The following is a 19,294-nucleotide window of genomic DNA, read 5'->3' as shown; positions in this document are numbered from 1 at the left end:
ACCCGTTTCCCACCCCACCCTCTGCCCTTACCCCCCCCACTGTCCTCATCCATAGGTGCACGATTTTTGTCAAGTCTCTTCCTGAATCCCCCACACCCCTTTCCCCCCCAAGAATAGTCAGTCCACTCCCTTTCAATGCCCCTGATTCTATTATAATCACCAGTTTATTCTGTTCATCAGATTATTTATTCACTTGATTTTTAGATTTACTTGTTGATAGATGTGTATTTGTTGTTCATAGTTTGTATCTTTACCATTTTCTTCTTCTTCCTCTTCTTAAAGGATACCTTTCAGCATTTCATATAATACTGATTTAGTGGTGATGAACTCCTTTAGCTTTTCCTTATCTGTGAAGCTCTTTATCTGGCCTTCACTTCTGAATGATAGCTTTGCTGGATAAAGTAATCTTGGTTGTAGGTTCTTGCTCTTCATCACTTTGAATATTTCTTGCCATTCCCTTCTGGCCTGCAAAGTTTCTGTTGAGAAATCAGCTGACATTCGTATGGGTACTCCCTTGTAGGTAACTGACTGTCTTTCTCTTGCTGCTTTTAAGATTCTCTCTTTGTCTTTTACTCTTGGCATTTTAATTATGATGTGTCTTGGTGTGGTCCTCTTTGGATTCCTTTTGTTTGGGGTTCTCTGCACTTCCTGGACTTGTAAGTCTATTTCTTTGACCAGGTAAGGGAAGTTTTCTGTCATTATTTCTTCAAATAGGTTTTCAATATCTTGCTCTCTTCTTCTGGCACCCCTATAATTCGGATGTTGGTACGCTTGAAGTTGTCCCAGAGGCTCCTTACACTATCTTCATATTTTTGGGTTCTTTTTTCATTTTGCTTTTCCGGTTGGGTGTTTTTTGTTTCTTCGTATTTCAAATCTTTGACTTGATTCTTGCGATCCTCTAGTCTGCTGTTGGGAGTCTGTATAATATTCTTTATTTCAGTCAGTGTATGCTTAATTTCTAGTTGGTCCTTTATCACAACCTCGAGGGTCTCACTAGATTTCTTGAGGGTCTCATTAAGTTTATCGGCGGTTTCTAGAAAATTCTTGAAAAACCTTAAAAGTGTGGTTTTGAACACTATATCCAGTAGTTTGCTTTCCTCCATTTCTGTCATTTGTGTCCTGTTTCTTTGTCTCCGTGTTTTTTTATGCTTCTCTGTGTCGTTAGAGTGGCTTTCTGTACTAGGTGTCCTATAGGGCCCAGTGGCTTAGCCTCCCCAATTACCTGAGGCGGACACTCTTGGTGCACCCCCTTGTGGGCTTTGTGCACAGTCTTGTTGTAGTTAAGCCTTGATTGTTGTAGGTAATACTGGGAGGGATTGACCTCCAGGCCAATTGGCTGTGAGAATCAGCTGTCTGCAATGGGAGAACTTCTGTGCTGGAGACACCCCTCCGGGGCAAGACTTGCTTCAATGGGGCTTTGGTACTCACTGAGTCTGCCCCCTGAGTGTGTCCTTTATGAATCAGAGGAGCTGCAATCTGGCTGGTCCCACTCTGACCACTGGGCGCACTGGCTCCTGGATCTCGTAAGGAGGTGTTAATCTAGCCTCTGCCTGAGGCTATCCAGCAGGAGCCAACTGTGATGCAATGCAAGTTGCCCTGGGGCCTTGGGCCAGCTGCAGTTTGTTAGGTAATTATCAGATTGCAAAGTGCCAGGCCTTTCATATGCAAAAGCCTCTATGGCTTGGGCAGGGCAGAGTCCCAGGGGATCAACAGGGCGGAGCAAGCAGTTATGGCTGTTCTCAGTCCTGCCCTCAGAGGCCCTGCTTCTCAGTGTGCAAGCAACCCTGAGAGAAAGCTTCCCTCGAGTTCTGACCGATGCCACCGATGCCAGACAGTCCAGTTTCTCCCGTATGAGTCTGGGTCCCCAGAGACTCACCCGGAACTGGAGCTCAGAGCTTGAGACTCCCTCCCGATTGAAAAAGACAACCGTGTCCTCAGCCACCAACCCTTTCCACATGCGCCTCTGTACCTCTGGATTTTACTTCCGCACCGCACCTCCTCTGAGTATCAGTATGCTTTTCTCTTTCCTTCTAGCTGTAGAATTTCCACTCAGCCAGCCTTCCTGTGGTTCTGGATGATGTGCATTCCGTCTTTTAGTTGTATTTTTGAAGTGGTTGTGCGAGGCAGCAATCTCGGGTGTTTACCTATGGCGCCATCTTGGTTTCTCCTCTGTTTTGTTTTGTTGTTGTTTTTTTTAACTGAGTTTTACATTATAAGCTAAACTGCGGAAGTAAAGTCTGCATTATTTTTAATCTTTTTAAACTGTTTTCCATTAATATGTGTGTGAGAGACAGAGAAAGATGGAGAAACATTGATATGAGAGACACATCAATTGATTGCCTCCCTTATGCACCCCAACAGGGATCAAACCCACAACCTGGGTATGTTCCCAGACTAGGAATTGAACCAGTGACCCCTTGGTGTATGGGATGGTGCTCAACAAACTGAGCCACATCAGCCAGGAACATTTTTAATCTTAATTTATGAAATAATACTAATTCAACTGAACTTTTTTGTGTAACACAAAGCACTATCCTGAATGTGGCAAATGGTACCTAAGGATGATGATGGAGTGATTATGAAAAAATGAACACCAAAATATTTGTACTCATTTTATTTGAAATACGAGTAGTTACCTTGATAGGGAGTTTGTGCCCGTCTGTCAATCAATGCATTGCTTCCTCCTTGCTATGAAAAATAGGTTTAGTGAAGTAGTAATGTGTGTGGATTCTATAATGTTTATGACAAATTTGAAATTATTTAATGGCATGATCTTAGCTAGGGCCACCATGAGAAAACATCATAGACTGGGTGGCTTACACAACAGACATTTCTTACAGTTCTGGAGGCTGGAAGTCCAAGATCCAGGTGCCAGCAGATTCAGCTTCTGCTGAGAGCTCTGTTTCTGGCTTTCAGAAACTTCCTTCTTGCTACATCTCCACATCTGCCAGTATCTTAATTTTGGACTTTCCAGCCTCCCAAACAGAAATTTCTATTGTTTATAAGCCACCCTGTCTATGGTGTTCTGTTACAGCAGCCCAAATGGACTAAGACAATAGCCTTAATACTTCCCTCAAGAAGCACTTATGGGAAAAATATTTCCTTAATTATTCCATGTTCAATGGGTGAAATATAGATCAGCTGGATATAAAACCTGCTTGGCTCACCATTCTTTCCTTGAGACTCTTATAGATGTATTATTGTTCTCTCACGTTGAATGTTACTGTGGAGAAATCTGAAACTAGCTTTTTGTAAATAAGTGACCTGGTTTTTATTTTGTCCCCCGGACTGGCCAAAGTCTTCATCCTTTTAAAATCCAATGTGTTTTTTTAAAGGTTTCATAGTTTTGCATTTAATCCCAGGATCCCTCCTCTATTAGGCAGAGTTTCCCAGAGTGACAGGACCAGTTGGAGATACATCGTCTTTGGTGATGTTAGAGAAACACTCTAATGGGGAAGGCAGTGCCCAAAAGAGTTTCATAATAAAATGGAACCGGTTTTGCAGGAACATGCTACCAGGAAATGCAAAGAAGTGAACTGTGTTCACAGTAGATAGACTCCAGGGCTGACTTTGGAGCCACCTGAGGAATTGCTGGGCCTGTAGCCACTTTGGCCACTTGGGCTGTGTCCTATGCATAGCTCTCTATCAAACAAAAGAAGAGCTGTGTGGTTTATGGATGTCAGGTTCAAGGTGAATGAGTGGACAGCACCCAATTTGGAAGGCTGCCACTCTGAAGAAGGTAAAAACAAACCAGCTCAGTTGGCTGGATTACATACTGTCAGTCCCTATGTTTGGGTGTTGAAACAACTGGGCATGAGCTGATGGCCTGGCCATATGGTTAGGTATAAGGGCGATGAGAAACGGATGCCTGTAGGGGACATAACTGTATGGGAATCACTATGGAAACTCAAGGGGTACATTAAAGTAGGGCCTGTTGCTGGTCATCAGAACCTCCTAAAGATTAGAAGGCGATCGGAACCAGCAAATGGATAGTCTGGTGTGCTCACTTGAGGTGGCCACCTGGGTCATGAAATGAATGGATGTGGGGCTATGGCAATTCAGAGATGGGATGAATCTAGACATAGTCCTCTTGGTCCCTCTGGGTCACCAAATATCAGTAACTTTGCTGTGCCAACAAAAATGGCTCAGAGGCTGAGTGTTGACCTATGAACCAGGAGGTCATGGTTCGATTCCTGGTCAGGGTACATGCCTGGATTGCAGGCTTGATCCCCAGTGTGGGGCCTGCAATAGGCAGCCAGTCAATGATTCTCTCTCATCATTGATGTTTCTCTCCCTCCCTCTCCCAAATCAATAAAAATATTATTTTTAAATGACAGAGGCTGCCGATGACTATGGGGAAGATTCCCCAGAGGGAAGGTGTGACACAGAGCTGGTGGCAGACGGATGCTTTTAGCCCTGGAAGGTTACAAGTAGATCTTGACCTGAGTAGACAGATTGGACTGGATTTTGCATGCCCAGAGGTAGATGCAATGCTCAAAATGCTATAAAAGGCCTGAACCAGAAGATATTTCACCAATTCCGACTGAATTATGTTTCTTCAGACCTAGAAGCACATTTTATAGCCCATAGAGTCCGACAGTGGTCAAAGAGGTAGCAAGCACATGTAATGGACATATGTTGCATATTATCCTCAGAGTAAAGGTCTAATAGAGAATTGAAACAGGCAGTTGAACCGAGGAAGGAAAGATAAAGGTCATAGGGCTGACTTACAGGTCTTGCTGAACGTGCACTCACACTCAGCAGGAGGGGGACCAAGGGAGGGTCCCCACTAGATTCCTCCACTTTTTGTGGGGAGCTGGAGGAGGAGTAGGGGCGGATGCTAGCATGACTATGTAGTTCTTGTGACTACACTTTTCTCCTATCACCTCAACTTTCCTTTTTTCTACCTGGTACAGCGTTACAGTGTAACGCTGTCATTGTCTTAGATTATAGTGCTGTTATTCATGGTCAAATCCATAGGGAAATTGAGTTAAGAGCCTCCTACTCCACACTGCCTCCTCCAGATATTGGGCATGTGTTTATTTGTAGGAGAACTTTGAACAAAGACCAGGTGGTGGCCTGTGTGGTAAAGAATTGGCCTTGCCCAAAGAGAAGGTCTGGCCTTTGTCTTTGGCTTCTGGGAAGTGATGAATGTCCTACCTGATAGAAGTGTCTTTGTTTAGATGAGGGCTAGCCAAACTAGATTTTAAGGTGGGGGCTGGCCATGCCAGAAAGATCGACCATGTCATAAGCTTTGTATCATGCAATATCATTTGACCTGGAGTCTGAGTTTAGCCATATGGGCAATCAATCACTCCTACATAAGGAAGCCTCAATAAAAATCTCTCGACACCAGAGGAGTTTGATGCATATTGTCACACTCGAGTGTTGAGAGGGTCACACGTCCTGACTCCGTGGGAGAGGACAACAGAAGCTGTGCAGTTAGAGCCCTCCATACTTTGCCCCATGCACATTTTTCTTTAGCTGACTTTGTCGTAAACGGTTGATCGCAATGAATATAACAGTTCTCAGTGAGTTCTGTGAGCCCTTCTAGGGACTTATCAAAACAGGTGATTTAGGAATTGCCCAAACTTGCAGTTGGTGTCAGAAGTATGCCCTCAATCCCTGTAATTTGGCTAATTCAGGGCAATAAGTGAATAAAGAAGAAAAACTCAGATCCTTTGCTCTGAGGTCCTGAGTATTCCTAAAAATAACAACAAAAAGGAAAGGCAAGCAAACAAAAATGAGTGCCTTATGCAAGTCAAAATCACAATGAAATGTCACTTCACACTCACTAGGAAGGCTATAATTAAAAAGATGGTAAGTGTTGCTGAGGATATAGGGAAATTGGAATCCTCATACACTGTTGGTGGGAATGTAAAGTGGTTCAGCTGCTTTGGCAGTCTGGCAGTTCTGGTGAAACAGTTATAAGATTGTCGATGTGAAAATGGTCAAACGTGTAGACAGTTTTTATAAAAATTCATTTGAGCCAAACAGAGGACAAGCCTGGAAGCCAGATCGCAACACACTGAGATAAATGCTTCCAAGAAATGACAGTCTGCAGCTTCTGTGCATTTAGAATTAAAGAAAGAAGTAAGATTACCTGAAGGTGGGAGAAAGCAAGGTGGGGGATTGGGTTACAGCATAGTTAAGATGATTATGTGTTCTCTTGAGGTCATGCTTTAGAAGGAGGGTCTAAAAATATCATTTCAAAGGTGTGTAAACCTAGGTGCACAGACAGGGCTTGCTTAAGGCAAAGGTAAGTGCCGGGAGCCGGTCCATCCTTGCTGCTTGGCATGGTTGCTGCAGAGAAGAAACATCTGCACAGCATATGTTTCAGGGGACCTGGCATATATGGCATACTGTTCTTGATATGTTTGCTCCCCTTCTTGGTGCTGTGTGTTTTGACCAAGGTCACCTCTCCCCGAGAAAGGTTGTTTCCCCAGGTAGGAATTTTTCCCTGAAGTTAGGAAGGGAATAAAACCCCTTAACTAAGTGCCAGGTGGGTGGTTAATCACTTTAACTAAGAACAATCACTCTTAAGCTACATAATCTTTACTGCCTGGAATGGAGATGGGAAACGCCCTGACCTTTGGAATAGAAATTGACAGGATTAAAATCAACTGGTATAAATACAGATGTAACAAGACAACAAGACCCAGAACCTAGAGACAGAAACTAGAGACAGAACCTAGAGACAGGACTTGGCTGGAGATCCTACAGAGAACCTAGACACAGAACCTAGGGACAGAACCTAGAGACAAAACCTAGACACGGAACCTAAAAACAGAACCTAGTGACAGAACCTAGCAACAGAACTTGGCTGGAGAACCTAGACAGAACATGGCAGGAGAACCTGGATAGAACCTGGCCGGAGAACCTTGCTACAGAACCTGGCGACTGAACCTGGCTGGAGAACCTGAACAGAACTTGGCTGGAGGTCCTAGCTAGAGATCCTGGCTAGGCTGCTGGCGGGAGAACCTTGCTATGCTGATCAACTGAACGCTGTCTCTGTGTCATTCCTTCATCGCCTACTCCGTCCACACCTTGGGGAACCCTTGGACCTTCTGGGGCTGGACCCCAGCAGGTAAGCCTTTTACTAACCAAGTTCTTGGGAGTGACTACCCACCATGACCTGCCCACTTTGGGATTTATGACCAGATCACCCTGTGAGGTTACTTTATGTAGAACCCCTTTTCCGTTCACAAGAGCCAGCAATTACACTTCTAGGTCTATACCCCCAGATAAAGGAAAACATGTGTCCTCACAAAAACTTGGTTGTGAAAGTTCACAGCAGCATTATTCACAAAAGCCCAAAGTGTAGCTCAGCAGTTGAGCATGGAACCAAGAGGTCACCGGTTGGATTCCAGGTCAGGGCACATGCCCCGATGCAGGCTCAACCCCCTGTGGGAAGCGTGGAGGAGGCGGCCTATTGATGATGTTTCTCTTTCTCTCATGGATGTTTCCATCTCTCTATCCTTTTCCCTTCCTTTTCTCTCCCTAAAAATCAATAAAAATCTATATTTAAAAACAACAACAAAAAAACCCCAAAAACCCTAAAGTGGAAGCAACCTGAATGCCCATCAATTAATGACTGGATAAATGAAATGTGGTCTGTCCACACAATGGAATATAATTTGTTGATAAAAACAATAAAATACTGATCCATGGTACAACATGGATGGACCTTGGGAACATGCCAAGTGAAAGAAGCTGGACACAACAGGCTACCTTGCGTATGATTCCATTTGTTTATCTGGAATAAGCAGTCCCATAGAGACAAAAACTGGTGATTGCCTAATGGGCATTGATTGCTGATGGGAACAGGATATTTTGGTGGCGAGGGAGGTGTAATGAAATGTTTTAAAATTGTGGAGAGGTTGCATAGCTCTGAGTGCAGTAAATACATTTATTTCACACTTTAAATCGGGATGTGAATTAGATCACAACCTTTTTATTTATTTATTTTTAATTTAAACCTTGCTTTGGTAAAAAAAGATGAACTCAGCTCAACGAAATGGAACCATGTGAGTGACTTCGTAAATGCCATATTCAGGTCTTCCCGTTCCTCTGAACAGGGACAATGGGCTGTGACCATTTCCTAGGAACGCCCCGGACCTGCGAAATGGAGGCCGGGATTTCAGAGCTTGATGCCGGGCTCCCAGGCGCCGGCAGGGTCGGGCCCCACGGCCCGAGCCCGGGTGGCTCCTGCCAGGCGGGCCGCGGGGCTGGGCGACACTCGGCGACGTGGCGGAACCCACGCCCCGAGCGGCCCAACGCCCGGCGCGACACCGGGAAGGCGGGGCACCAGCTCCCCGCGCTCCCCAGAGGCACCCGCCACCCAAACAGCGCGCTCACCGCGCCCGCGCAGAGGCGCTCAGGGGGCGCCGAGGGGAAGGGGGAGCGGGGACCGGGGGAGGCTGCGGGCCGGCCTACGCCACGGGCGCCGCGCACCGGGTCCCGCGTCTCCGCCGGTGGCGCCGCCCCGCCGCGGTCGCGCCCTCTGCCGGCTCCGCCTCTTCCCCTCGGCCGCCGCCCGCCCGGGACCCAAACACAGGCGCCTGCAGCGCCGCCGCGCGTGATCCCGGCGCCGCCCGCCCCCGACCCGCCGGCCGAGCGATGATGCTGCTGCTGGTGGGCACCTGCCTCGTGGCGTTCGTGCTGCTGCTCTACATGCTGTCCCCGCTCATCAGCCCCAAGCCCCTCGCCCTGCCCGGCGCGCATGTGGTGGTGAGTGGCCTCCCGGGGCTGCGCCGCCACCTCCCGGCCCGCGCGGCCGGCCCGGCCCGCCCCTTCTCCCCACCGCGGGTCCCCTGCCGCCGTGCACCTGGCTGTGCACCTGGCGCCGGCCGCGCGGAGGCCCTCGGGGACCGGCCTCGCCGCAGCTGGCTCCTCCCGGTGCTCCGGGGGCCGGAGCCGCTCGGTGACCCCGGCGCATCCCCGGGATGGGGCTGTTTTTGTCCTCAGTTTTCCCGACGAGTCAGTCAACGGAGAGGCTGAGAAACTTTGTCAAGGACACCGTGGTCGGGGGCGGGGAGGGGGGGTTGGGGGGAGAGGCAGGGAGGGAGTCCCTGCCGCCAGGAGGGGCCGAGGCGCCGGGAGCTGGGAGCTGGCCTGTGCGAGAGGCGGACCGAGCAGTTGCCAAAGGCATCCAGGGGGTGACTCACTTGGGGGAAACTGGCCGAGCCCAGTGGGCCGGCAGCCCTGGCCGGAGGGAGGTGCCGGGACGCTTCTGCCCCGTCTGCACTGCTGGTTTCTCTGGCAGCTCAGCCTGGGGTCGGCTGATGGCGGTTCCTGGGCGACCCGGTGCCGGCATCGGAGTCCGATCCACCTGGCGGCGCTTTAGGAGTGAAAGGGCTGTGGATGGGTTTGGTTTGTTTCTTACCGGAAGCTCGTGCCTTCAAAGATTCCCTTTCTGCAGGTGTAGCACTTCTTTTAAACTGAGAATGCCACCTTCCCTGCGCCCAGCACCTCGCTTTTTGCGGCGGCTTTGAATTTCCCCACCCCGGGGTGCACACTGAGGCGGGAGGTTATGGGTCGGGACTAAGCTGGTGGCACAGATCCTCCTGGTGCCCGAGGTGACATACTCGAGCTTCCCCACTGAGCTGTGTGCCATAGGACAGGATGGCCATTTCTTGTCGTGGGCTTTAAATCTGGACCAGCTTCGGGAATGAGAAAAGGTGTTTTCTTTAAATTCTCTTTTGTAAAATAATTCGTGAATTTCCAACTCCTGCGCTTCCCTGTGTGGAAGATAGATGAGGAGGTGAGTGTAAATTCTTTGAGAGAGAGCAAGACAGAGAGAGGAGCAAAACTTTACAGTCATGCCAAATCCTGAAGGTGTCACATCCATCCGCAGGATAACTTCTGCCACCATCGCATGGCTTTAAAGGTTGGATTCTTTCAGAACTTATGTTTGCAGAGCGTAACTTGGAAAAAGGGAAAGCCAAATGCATTGATGAAAAATTTGAGTCAGTGTCTCTAAGAGAGTTTCCCTTAACCTTGACTCTGCTCCTTCCACCCCATGATGCTGCAGGCCGCTGGTCGGTAAGGTGACAGACAAGCCTGGGAGACACCAAGAGGAATTTCTTACGTTCACTGTCTAGTTTTAAAACGCCCTTATAAGTGATGTGAGGGTGACATGAATAATTCACATCTGTCACCATCTGTCCTCCTTTTTAATGTTATAAGGAGAGCGAAAACATAATTATTTTTCTTGAGATTTGTTAGGACTAGACCAGGTGGTGTTAGGAGAGGGAGCTGGCGTTTGGCATGGTTGTTTATGTGGAAGCATGAACAGACTAGGTCATAATTATTTATTGTTTCTCTTTTTAAAACAATTCTTACATACTAGTGTTATCTCCCTAATTGCAGACGTCTTACAGGGTATGTACTCTTGTACATCAGCTGGTTTTTAAAAAGCTGTTTAATTGCCCTAACCGGTTTGGCTCAGTGGATAGAGCGTCGGCCTGCAGACTGAAGGGTCCCAGGTTCGATTCCAGTCAAGGGCATGTACCTTGGCTGCGGGCACATCCCCAGTGGGGGGTATGCAGGAGGCAGCTGATCGATGTTTCTCGCTCATCGATGTTTCTAACTCTCTATCCCTCTCCCTTCCTCTCTGTAAAAAAATCAATAAAAATATATTTAAAAAGCTGTTTAATTGACTTGTGTACTGGAAAATCAAGTTTTCCTTTTTTTGGAGATGGCTGGGAGCAACTTTCCTTGTAACACCCTCCCCCCTCTTGCCTTCAATAAGAGGGGTAGGGTGTGACTAAAGTTAGTAACATTTAAATAGAATTTCCAATGAATAGTAAGAGGGAATGATAAAGGAAGGAAATTAAACTTATCTTTAGTGTCCCACATCTGGGCTCTGTTTACCAATTGTCAGGCAACTCAGTACACAGTTACCGTTTTTCTCAGCCATCTTGAAGATCTCTCATATTTGCTTATAACTTTCAGAATATTATAGCCTAGAAATGGCTTATTCTTAGGTACCGTCTAAGAATTAGCTGGCTTGCTTGGGGGTTTAGTTTCCCATGAAGCATGACCCAAAAGTTGAAGTCTTACTCTTGTTCTTATGGAAAAATCTTAGAAATGATCAGGTCGAACAGTTCTTTGCTGTGCGGTAATTTCACACAGCTAGCTTACTTATTACAGTCTAGAAAAAGACAGCAATAATAACAACAGCTAATGTCAACATGGCACTTTACAGCATATACATTTTCTTCATAACTTCCGTTCATTCATTGAATAACAAATAGGAAATTTTACTTAAAAGTGTTCTTGTCATTGTATCTGTCATAGGAATAGCACCATACACCATTCTGCAAATGAATGTAGGCAAGTGTTTATTTTGAAACTGCTTATGCTTTGCACTGTGCTAGGAATGAGGGAGGTACATTGGAGTGGGTACTGGTCCTCAAGGGACTTACAGGTCTGGCAGGGGGACTAAGACATGTACATAAGTAACTGTGCACAAGATAGAAGTGACGGGTAAAGGATGGGACTGAGTAACAGGAAGAGCTGATTAGAGGAAGTGAAATTGGAGCTGGCCCCTGCAGGGTAGGCAGGATTAAACTTATTCTAATATCTCCCTGTATACCACATTAAGAGTAAAAACACTTTCAGAGTGCTTGACTAATTTCCCTTGTGATGAAGTATTTACAACTTTAACTTTAACGTCACATGCTCTTCGAACTTGAGAGAAAGCACATAACTGACCATGTCTGAAAACGGGTTCAGGTAGGAATATTCCTACTCTGTCTAGATTGGTGCAGTGAGAGCTTTATATGTATTGCACATGCGCGAGTCAACGTTTATTTTTAAATTGCCACTGCACGTCATATATACCAGCTGGTCGGTTGGAGAGACGTTCGGTCAGAGGGACATATGGTCGGAGGGACATACCGTTGGTCACTTAGCCTTTTATATATATAGATTCGTTTCAGCTATATAGCATAGTGGTTAGATATTTATATAATTTACCAAGTGATGTCCCAAAAATTCTAGTACCCACCAGCACCATACATAGTTATTGCAATATTATTGACTATATTCCCTATTCTGTACTTTACATTCCTGTGGCTATTTTGTAACTACCAATCTGTACTTCGCAATTCCTAAACTTTTTTCACCCAGTCCCCCAACCCTCCTCCCAGCTGACAATCCTGAGTTTGTTCTCTACATCTTCCAGTGTGTTTCTGTTTTGTTCATTTATATTATTTTATTTTTATATAATGCTCTTTCACATGGTATTTGTCTTTCTCTGTCTAACTTATTTCACTTAGCATAATACCCCTACACCCATCCATGCTGTCACAAATGGGAAGATGTCATTCTTTTTCATGGCTGAGTAATATTTCATTGTATACATGTACCACATCTTTATCCACTCATCTATTGATGGGCACTTAGGGCTAATGTATTATTTATTAGCTAGATTTACAGGACACTTTCCCTCCAGTGAACTCAGGAAAAGGTATAGGTGTGCAGTGTATATATAGTTCAGTGCTGGGGACAATGACAGCAGGCCCTGCTGATGGTACAATCTTCCATGTTTGCACTCATAAAGTCTGGGATGAAGAAGCAACAGTAGCTAAAAGTTTAGTTTTCCTATTGGTTTTTAGAGCCCATCATAATTATTTTAGCTGAGCTTTCAACAGAAGGGAAATGCCAAGTGCTAAGAAGACTTTTTTTACTTTTAGGTCACAGGAGGCTCCAGTGGCATTGGAAAGTGCATTGCTATCGAGTGCTACAAACAAGGCGCATTCATAACTCTGGTTGCACGAAATGAGGTAAGTCTTGTAGGTATGTTATTAGTAACTCATTCAACTTTAAATTAATCAAAGAGGTTGTAACAAACGTCCTGGTGTCGACACCTGCGCTGGAAATCTCTAGTTTGAGGTATGCTTCCTGAACCACGGTTATTTCTCATATTCAGGGCAGTTTCTTGGTCAAAGTCAGACCAGCTCCACAAATACATATTTAGTGCCATCAACGATAAGGCAGCACCATGGACGCTGCTGATTTTGGGGTGGGAGGGGCCGAGAGGAAGTTAGGCAGTACACCTGGCCACAGGAAGCTTGGAGGGCCCTCCGCTCACTGTGGGGTGCCGGCAGGAGCATTGGTGGCACTGATAGGATATGTAGATGTTTCTCATTTGCTTATGATGTGATACACATCTCTAGTGAAACCAGACCGCACTGAGGAATCTCACTCCTCCCCAACAATTGAGCAGAACACCTGTTTTTCTGTGTTCAGTTGATACAAGGTCTGTTGTTCTTGCCAAAGTTGCTTCCATGCCCTGTGAAGCAGTGCCACTCTGTTCACACAAACAGTGGGGGAGTCCCCCTTTCTCCGTGGGGTGGGGGAAGTGACCAGGGTTGTATTGTCCACTGCCATTGTTCTGTGCCCGGCACAGTTGGCTCACAGCGGGTGCTCAGACATTGTTGTTGAGTGAAGACGGGAAGGGGATGATGATAGAGGGGATGGGAACGTCAGCATGGCATCGGTGCCTGGGCACTGGGATGCCCCTACGCAAAGGGAGAGCAGGAGTACTGTGACTGCTCAGATAGGAGGTGCACAGGTGAGCAGGCCTCAGTGGGAGTAGCCGGCCATAGGGGCCTCTGGGGGAAACGTTTAAACAGTGATACAGAATTAGGCTTGGACATCCACTGTTTCTTTTTAAAATCAAGAAAGGCAGGATATACATAAAAGGTATACTGCTGACTTCTCTAACAGTGAGTTTGCTTTGACTTTCATGCACCTTACAGGAATGGAAACACGACTTTAATAAAAAGGCATTTTGTGAGGTTTAAACATTGCCTGTATTTGACTCGAGGCAGATGGAAAGGGGGGCAGGGAGGCCCGCACTTTGGGTGCTCAGAAGCTCATTGTGTGGTCCTTGTGTGCCTGGAGGTGAACGAGGAGCAGACAGGCTTTCTGGCCTCCAGAAGTCCTTGATTTTCTGATGTAATATTTTATTCTGATTTTCGCAAAGTTGAGTTGTGCATATATTGATTCACAGAACAGTATTATTTTATTATAGACACATTCATGTTTAGAAAACAGGTGTGTCTTTCCAAAGGATTGCCTTCCCTTTTGTGCTTTTCTGCTGTCACGACGTATTTAACCCCTAGAGTGCCGGGGAGTGCGATCACGCTCCTGTCTTTGGCCAAAAGTGCCGGGAGCGCTATCAAAGCTTCGAAATGGCATCCAGTTCTAAGTCTGCTTTTATTAGTGATGATGATATTGCTAAATATGTCAATGTAGTAAAGGTTTCCTTAAGTTTTTGAATATGTAACTTCATTTACTTGCGATTCATAATTTTTTTCCTAAACTGCTGTAAAATCAGCAAAAATGCCTTGGCAATTTTAGCATAGTTCCTAGGATACTGATTGGCACTCTAAGGGTTAAATTGCATCCTTTAGCGCAAAGGAAGACACTGTAGACCAGTATTTGTCTTCCTGAAAATGAGTGAAACAAGCAAAATGAGATATTGGAAGAATTACTGTTCCATGGACAGCTTTGCTGGTCTAAAGAGTAATTGTGAGAGTGGCCAGGCATGGATTTACCTGGTCCATCTAAAAAGTGATTTTTCTATATTTGCTTTTATAGCAGAGGAGGGAAATGTTGGGTGATCTCTCGACATGGAATCACATGTACCCTAATTGCATATCCTCATGGTTGTTCTTGTTTATATCAAATGTCAGATCAAAACATTGATTAGAACTGATAGGGTGCCCATCAACAATTAATACGGTCTATTGGGATTTTTGGAGTTCATTTATTTTTCTATTATCGTTCTATACAATGAATTTAAAAACTTGCTATTGCTTAGCCATAGCTTAGCGTATGCTACAGCTTCTTTTTTTTCGTCGATGTGGCCCATCCCTGCGCAACATAGGTGTTGTCTTCGTGTTTTCTAGAATTTAATGAGTACTTACACAAATAATTACTTTTTCTCTCCTTTTAAACAAACAAGCAGATGAGTAGACAATCGCCAGAACTAATAGTTCTTTTTTGCTTTCAGGAGAGGCTGCTGCAGGCAAAGAAAGAAATTGAGAAGCACTGTATTAATGACAAACAGGTAAAACCACTGTCTGCCTGCTGCCTTTCCTGTACGAATCAACACAGGTGCATAAAGGGAAAAAAGGGATTCTTCAGTTCTTAATAGTTTACTGGAAGATGTGAGAGTTTTCTAATTAAAATACATACTAGACTGTTGTGAAAAAGGTGAAACTGCTGGAATTGTCTGGAATTCCAGATTATGACAAAAGCATATAGACTCTAACACATATACACACACACACAAACCATCAAAATAACAAAATACTTTGCTGGAAAATGATTTTATTTCAATTATTTATTTAAGTCAACTTGATACCAACACTTAAGGGGAAGGGGGCATTTAAAAATATTTCAGGGTTATGGAATTGTTTGATAGATAAAATGGAGTCTATATATATATATATATATACTAGTATGTATAACATTTATTAACATTTAAAAAATGTCACTTGTCTGTGGTATAGGTTTTATTTACTAGTATAGTAAATGATCCAATCCTGCATAAAAAGGCATGTTTAAAAATTAATTCCATGATTCCTACTCCCTTTTTAAACAATTGTTTTCTTTGTGATGATACAGGGAAAAAGTCCAGGGCAATCCCTTGAGTCTGGAATATGCCAGGGCACATTTTCGAAGGGGGTGTTTCCTTTCCTTAGGATTTTATATCATTTGGATGGGGTTCCTTGCATTAAGTAAAACTTTCTGCCTGAAAACCCTACAGCCATTGGTCTCTTTTTATTCATCTCTTTGACCTCCCATGTCACAGCTTCATTTCTCACACTTGGTTTCTTAGAGCTGGAAGGGATCTTGTCTGACACCTTTATTGCACAGGTGAGGTCACTGCAGCCTTCCCAGGTTCTGCTCGGAAGTTGATAAAGGGACAGGATTGGAACTCAGCCTTCCCCAGTGCATGCACGTTCTTTCTACCACCTCGTACCCACACTACACGTGGGTGCATATCATTGATGTGCTTACATGCCCACCCACACACATACTCTGTCTGCACCTCAGCATGATGGCCGGTGTCAACACGGGAGAATTCATGGAAAGACTGAGAAACCAAGGACACCTTCCTGCTTCTCTCTGCTACCTCCCTGGGAATATGGAAGTTCCTATGTCAGTGACCTAAGCGCTGCTTTGGAAACATTACCCACAAAGGAAAATTAAACAAAAGCTCATTGTTTGTCCCTATTAGTGTTCTTCATTTCTGTCTCATAAATTTCTATTAAAGTAAGCACGGAATATATGCTTTCTCCCCCTTTTCTCCCTCACTCTGTTCCTTTTCAAAGACTAAATGGACTTGTTTTCCAAAGTAAAGCACAGGCCGAGGCTTCCCGCCATCCCTCTGGGCTGCGCACCCCAGGCCTGGCTGTTTATACCTGGTGGGCTCCGGGGCTGGGCTCAGTGGCCCTCTTGCTGAGAGAATCAGTTGAGTGGCCAGTCATCCCAGAGGCAGGGATCTCAAGCAAATCTCAGAAGGAACCAGATATGACTTGGCTCCCTGCTCAGCTCCTGCAGGCCCAGATTGACCCTTGGTCTCCACGATAATGTCCTGTGGCTCAGCCTCTGAGCAGGAGCCCAGGCTGAGGTGGCTTCTGCTAGTAGATATTGTTTACTTATCTCTGTATTCCACTGACTGGTATTCAGTCCCAACAGGGCAGTCACAGCTCTGATACTGCTCCAAGGGAAGTCATTCTTTAATCCTATTTGTTAGATTTATTATTATTCTTTTTAGCAACTTAAGATATTAACAACCTGAGATGTGATTTATGTATTCTTTAATGTATGTAGTCTTTTTAATAACAACTTGAGGTAGAATTTATGTGCAATAAACCACACCCATTTAAAGGTGTACACACATGTGAAACCACCACCAAGATGCAGAGACAGAACATTTCCAGCACCCCCCAGAGTTGGCCCTCGCCCCTGCCTCCCCTTCTGACTGCAGGTGGTCAATGACCCGTTTCTGTTATTGTAGATGAGTAGTGGCATTTCAAGAGGAGCATTTTTTTTTTCTATTTCCAGCCACATTGAGGTATAATTAACAAATAAAAATTGTATGTTTTTAAAGTGTACAACATGATGATTTAACATACGTTTACATTGTGAAATGATTACCACGATCAATTAACGCATCCATGATTTCACATAGTTATTTTGTGTGTGTGGTGAGGACATTTAAGATATATTTTTTTAGCAAACGTCAAGTATACAGTAGGTCAGTATTAATGACAGCCTTTACGTTCTACGTTAGATCCACAGAACTTACTCCTTTTATAGCTGAAAGTTTGTACCCTTTGACCAACATTTGCATTTGTTTAAAACAGTTGTCTACAAAAACTCCTAAGAAAGTTAGACTCTGCTAATTGCATTGTCAACAGATTTTGAGTTTGCTCGAAACAATTTTCTATAAAAACTGCCAAGAAAATTAGACTCTGCTAATTGCATTGCCAATAGATTTCAAACAGTGCAATTGGTATATCCAAAATTGGACTCCTTATCTTGTGGAAAAAATTGCCTTTAATTAAAAAAAAAAACAAACTAAAAAACCCCCTCCAAAACTTTTAAAAATAGTTTCAGATACCTGCATAGCTTTAGTCATTACTTTCTCTTTCTAACAGGTGGTGCTTTGTATATCAGTTGATGTATCCCAAGACTATAGCCAAGTGGAGAATGTCATAAAACAAGTAAGAGGCTGAGCTAATTGGAATTAATTCATATGCCTTTTGTTTGGTTCTTACCATTTTGCTGGGTGGTTTGGAATTAGTAAATCTTCCTAAGAGGTCTAATAGTTTTATAGATTTTACTTATTGGCATTGATTTGCTCCTGAGTGACTCTTCTTTTGTCTTCCTTAATGTCTTTTCTGATGCATTTTTCCAGGCACAGGAGAAACTGGGCCCAGTGGACATGCTTGTAAACTGTGCAGGAATGTCAATTTCAGGAAAATTTGAAGATCTTGAAGTTAGTACTTTCGAAGTAAGTAAAAATTTGTTTTTTGATCATGGAGATAGCCCGTACACTAAAAGCAGAGCAAGGCTGCCCTGGCTGGTTTGGCTCACTGGATAGACCGTCGGCCTGGGGACTGAATGGTTTCAGGTTCAATTCCAGTCAAGGGCATGTACCTTGGTTGCAGGCACATCCCCAGTTGGGGGTGTGCAGGAGGCAGCTGATCGATGCTTCTATCTCATCGATGTTTCTAGCTCTCTATACCTCTCCCTTCCTCGCTGTGAGAAATCAATAAAATATATATATTTAAAGCAGAGCAGGGCTTTACAAATGGAATAGATGAAGTGTGTTCAGATTTCCTGGAAGCCTTGTGAGACTAGAGGGAGGCAACACAAGCTTTTGGTCCCAGTGCCACGACTGTCTAGCCTTAAGGATTCAGACACGTCTCTCAACCTTGGTTTCCCCAGTTATAAAACAGGAATGGACCCTCCATTCCAACACATCACTGTGACGTATCCCTGAGGTGATAGAGAACCCCTTATAAACTAAGAGATTCTGGATTTTCATGTCAAGTGTTTGTATTTTTAACATAGAAAAAACAAAAAGTTGAGGAGCAGACTCTTTAAGAGTTTTCAAATCAGAATAAAGAGATAATGTGTCATATTTATGATTGCATTTTTAAAACGGGTTTGACATGCAGCCTCTCCTTGTCATTTATTTCAGCCCTAAAGAAATGGACATCAGATCTGAAATCTTTTTTTTTTTTTTAATATATTTTATTGATTTTTTACAGAGAGGAAGGGAGAGAGATAGAGTTAGAAACATCGATCAGCTGCCTCCTGCACATCCCCCACCGGGGATGTGCCCGCAACCCAGGTACATGCCCTTGACCGGAATCGAACCCAGGACCTCTCAGTCCGCAGGCTGACGCTCTATCCACTGAGCCAAACCGGTTTCGGCCAGATCTGAAATCTTTAAGTGAGAAACAGTTTTTTAATTGACATTGTATCTGCCATCTTTTCTTAATGTTCTATCTAACTTCATCAAAGTCATGGGTTTTGAATGCTTTTGTCTGTGAAGTGAAATTGCATCTGCTGTAGGAAAGGAGACTGTTGGAGCAGCAGTTTAGATATCTTGCTCCCAGGGGACTGTGGGAAAGCACCATGCACTCTGATTTACAGTCAAGTTGGGAGAGTCCAGATGTAATATTAGCAGACTGGTGCCTTACCCAGGGCTGGACAGTCTTAAGGCTCCTTTATCAACTAGGTAATGATAGTTGAC

At 44.6% G+C, this 19,294-nt stretch overlaps 1 protein-coding gene across 3 annotated transcripts in view; it reads left to right on the top strand.

Annotated features, from left to right (window-relative positions):
* The first annotated feature begins 8,525 nt into the window (after positions 1-8,525).
* KDSR (3-ketodihydrosphingosine reductase) overlaps positions 8,526-19,294 on the top strand; it is a 32,829-nt gene continuing 22,060 nt past the window's right edge. The window contains exons 1-5 of one of the 3 annotated variants that reach the window (XM_070420418.1): positions 8,526-8,730; positions 12,702-12,791; positions 15,029-15,085; positions 17,688-17,753; positions 17,948-18,043. In XM_070420418.1, the coding sequence (XP_070276519.1) occupies positions 8,620-8,730; positions 12,702-12,791; positions 15,029-15,085; positions 17,688-17,753; positions 17,948-18,043 (420 nt within the window). In that variant the 5' untranslated portion in view covers positions 8,526-8,619. The remainder of the gene's footprint in view (positions 8,731-12,701; positions 12,792-15,028; positions 15,086-17,687; positions 17,754-17,947; positions 18,044-19,294) is intronic. The other 2 variants (XM_070420416.1, XM_070420415.1) reach the window with 2 other exon arrangements.

The sequence above is a fragment of the Myotis yumanensis genome, unplaced genomic scaffold (genome assembly GCF_028538775.1).
Source record: "Myotis yumanensis isolate MYYU_CA2020_CCGP unplaced genomic scaffold, mMyoYum1.0.hap1 SCAF_7, whole genome shotgun sequence".
In the NCBI taxonomy this organism is placed as follows: domain Eukaryota; kingdom Metazoa; phylum Chordata; class Mammalia; order Chiroptera; family Vespertilionidae; genus Myotis; species Myotis yumanensis.
This window is presented reverse-complemented; position numbering and strand designations above follow the sequence as displayed.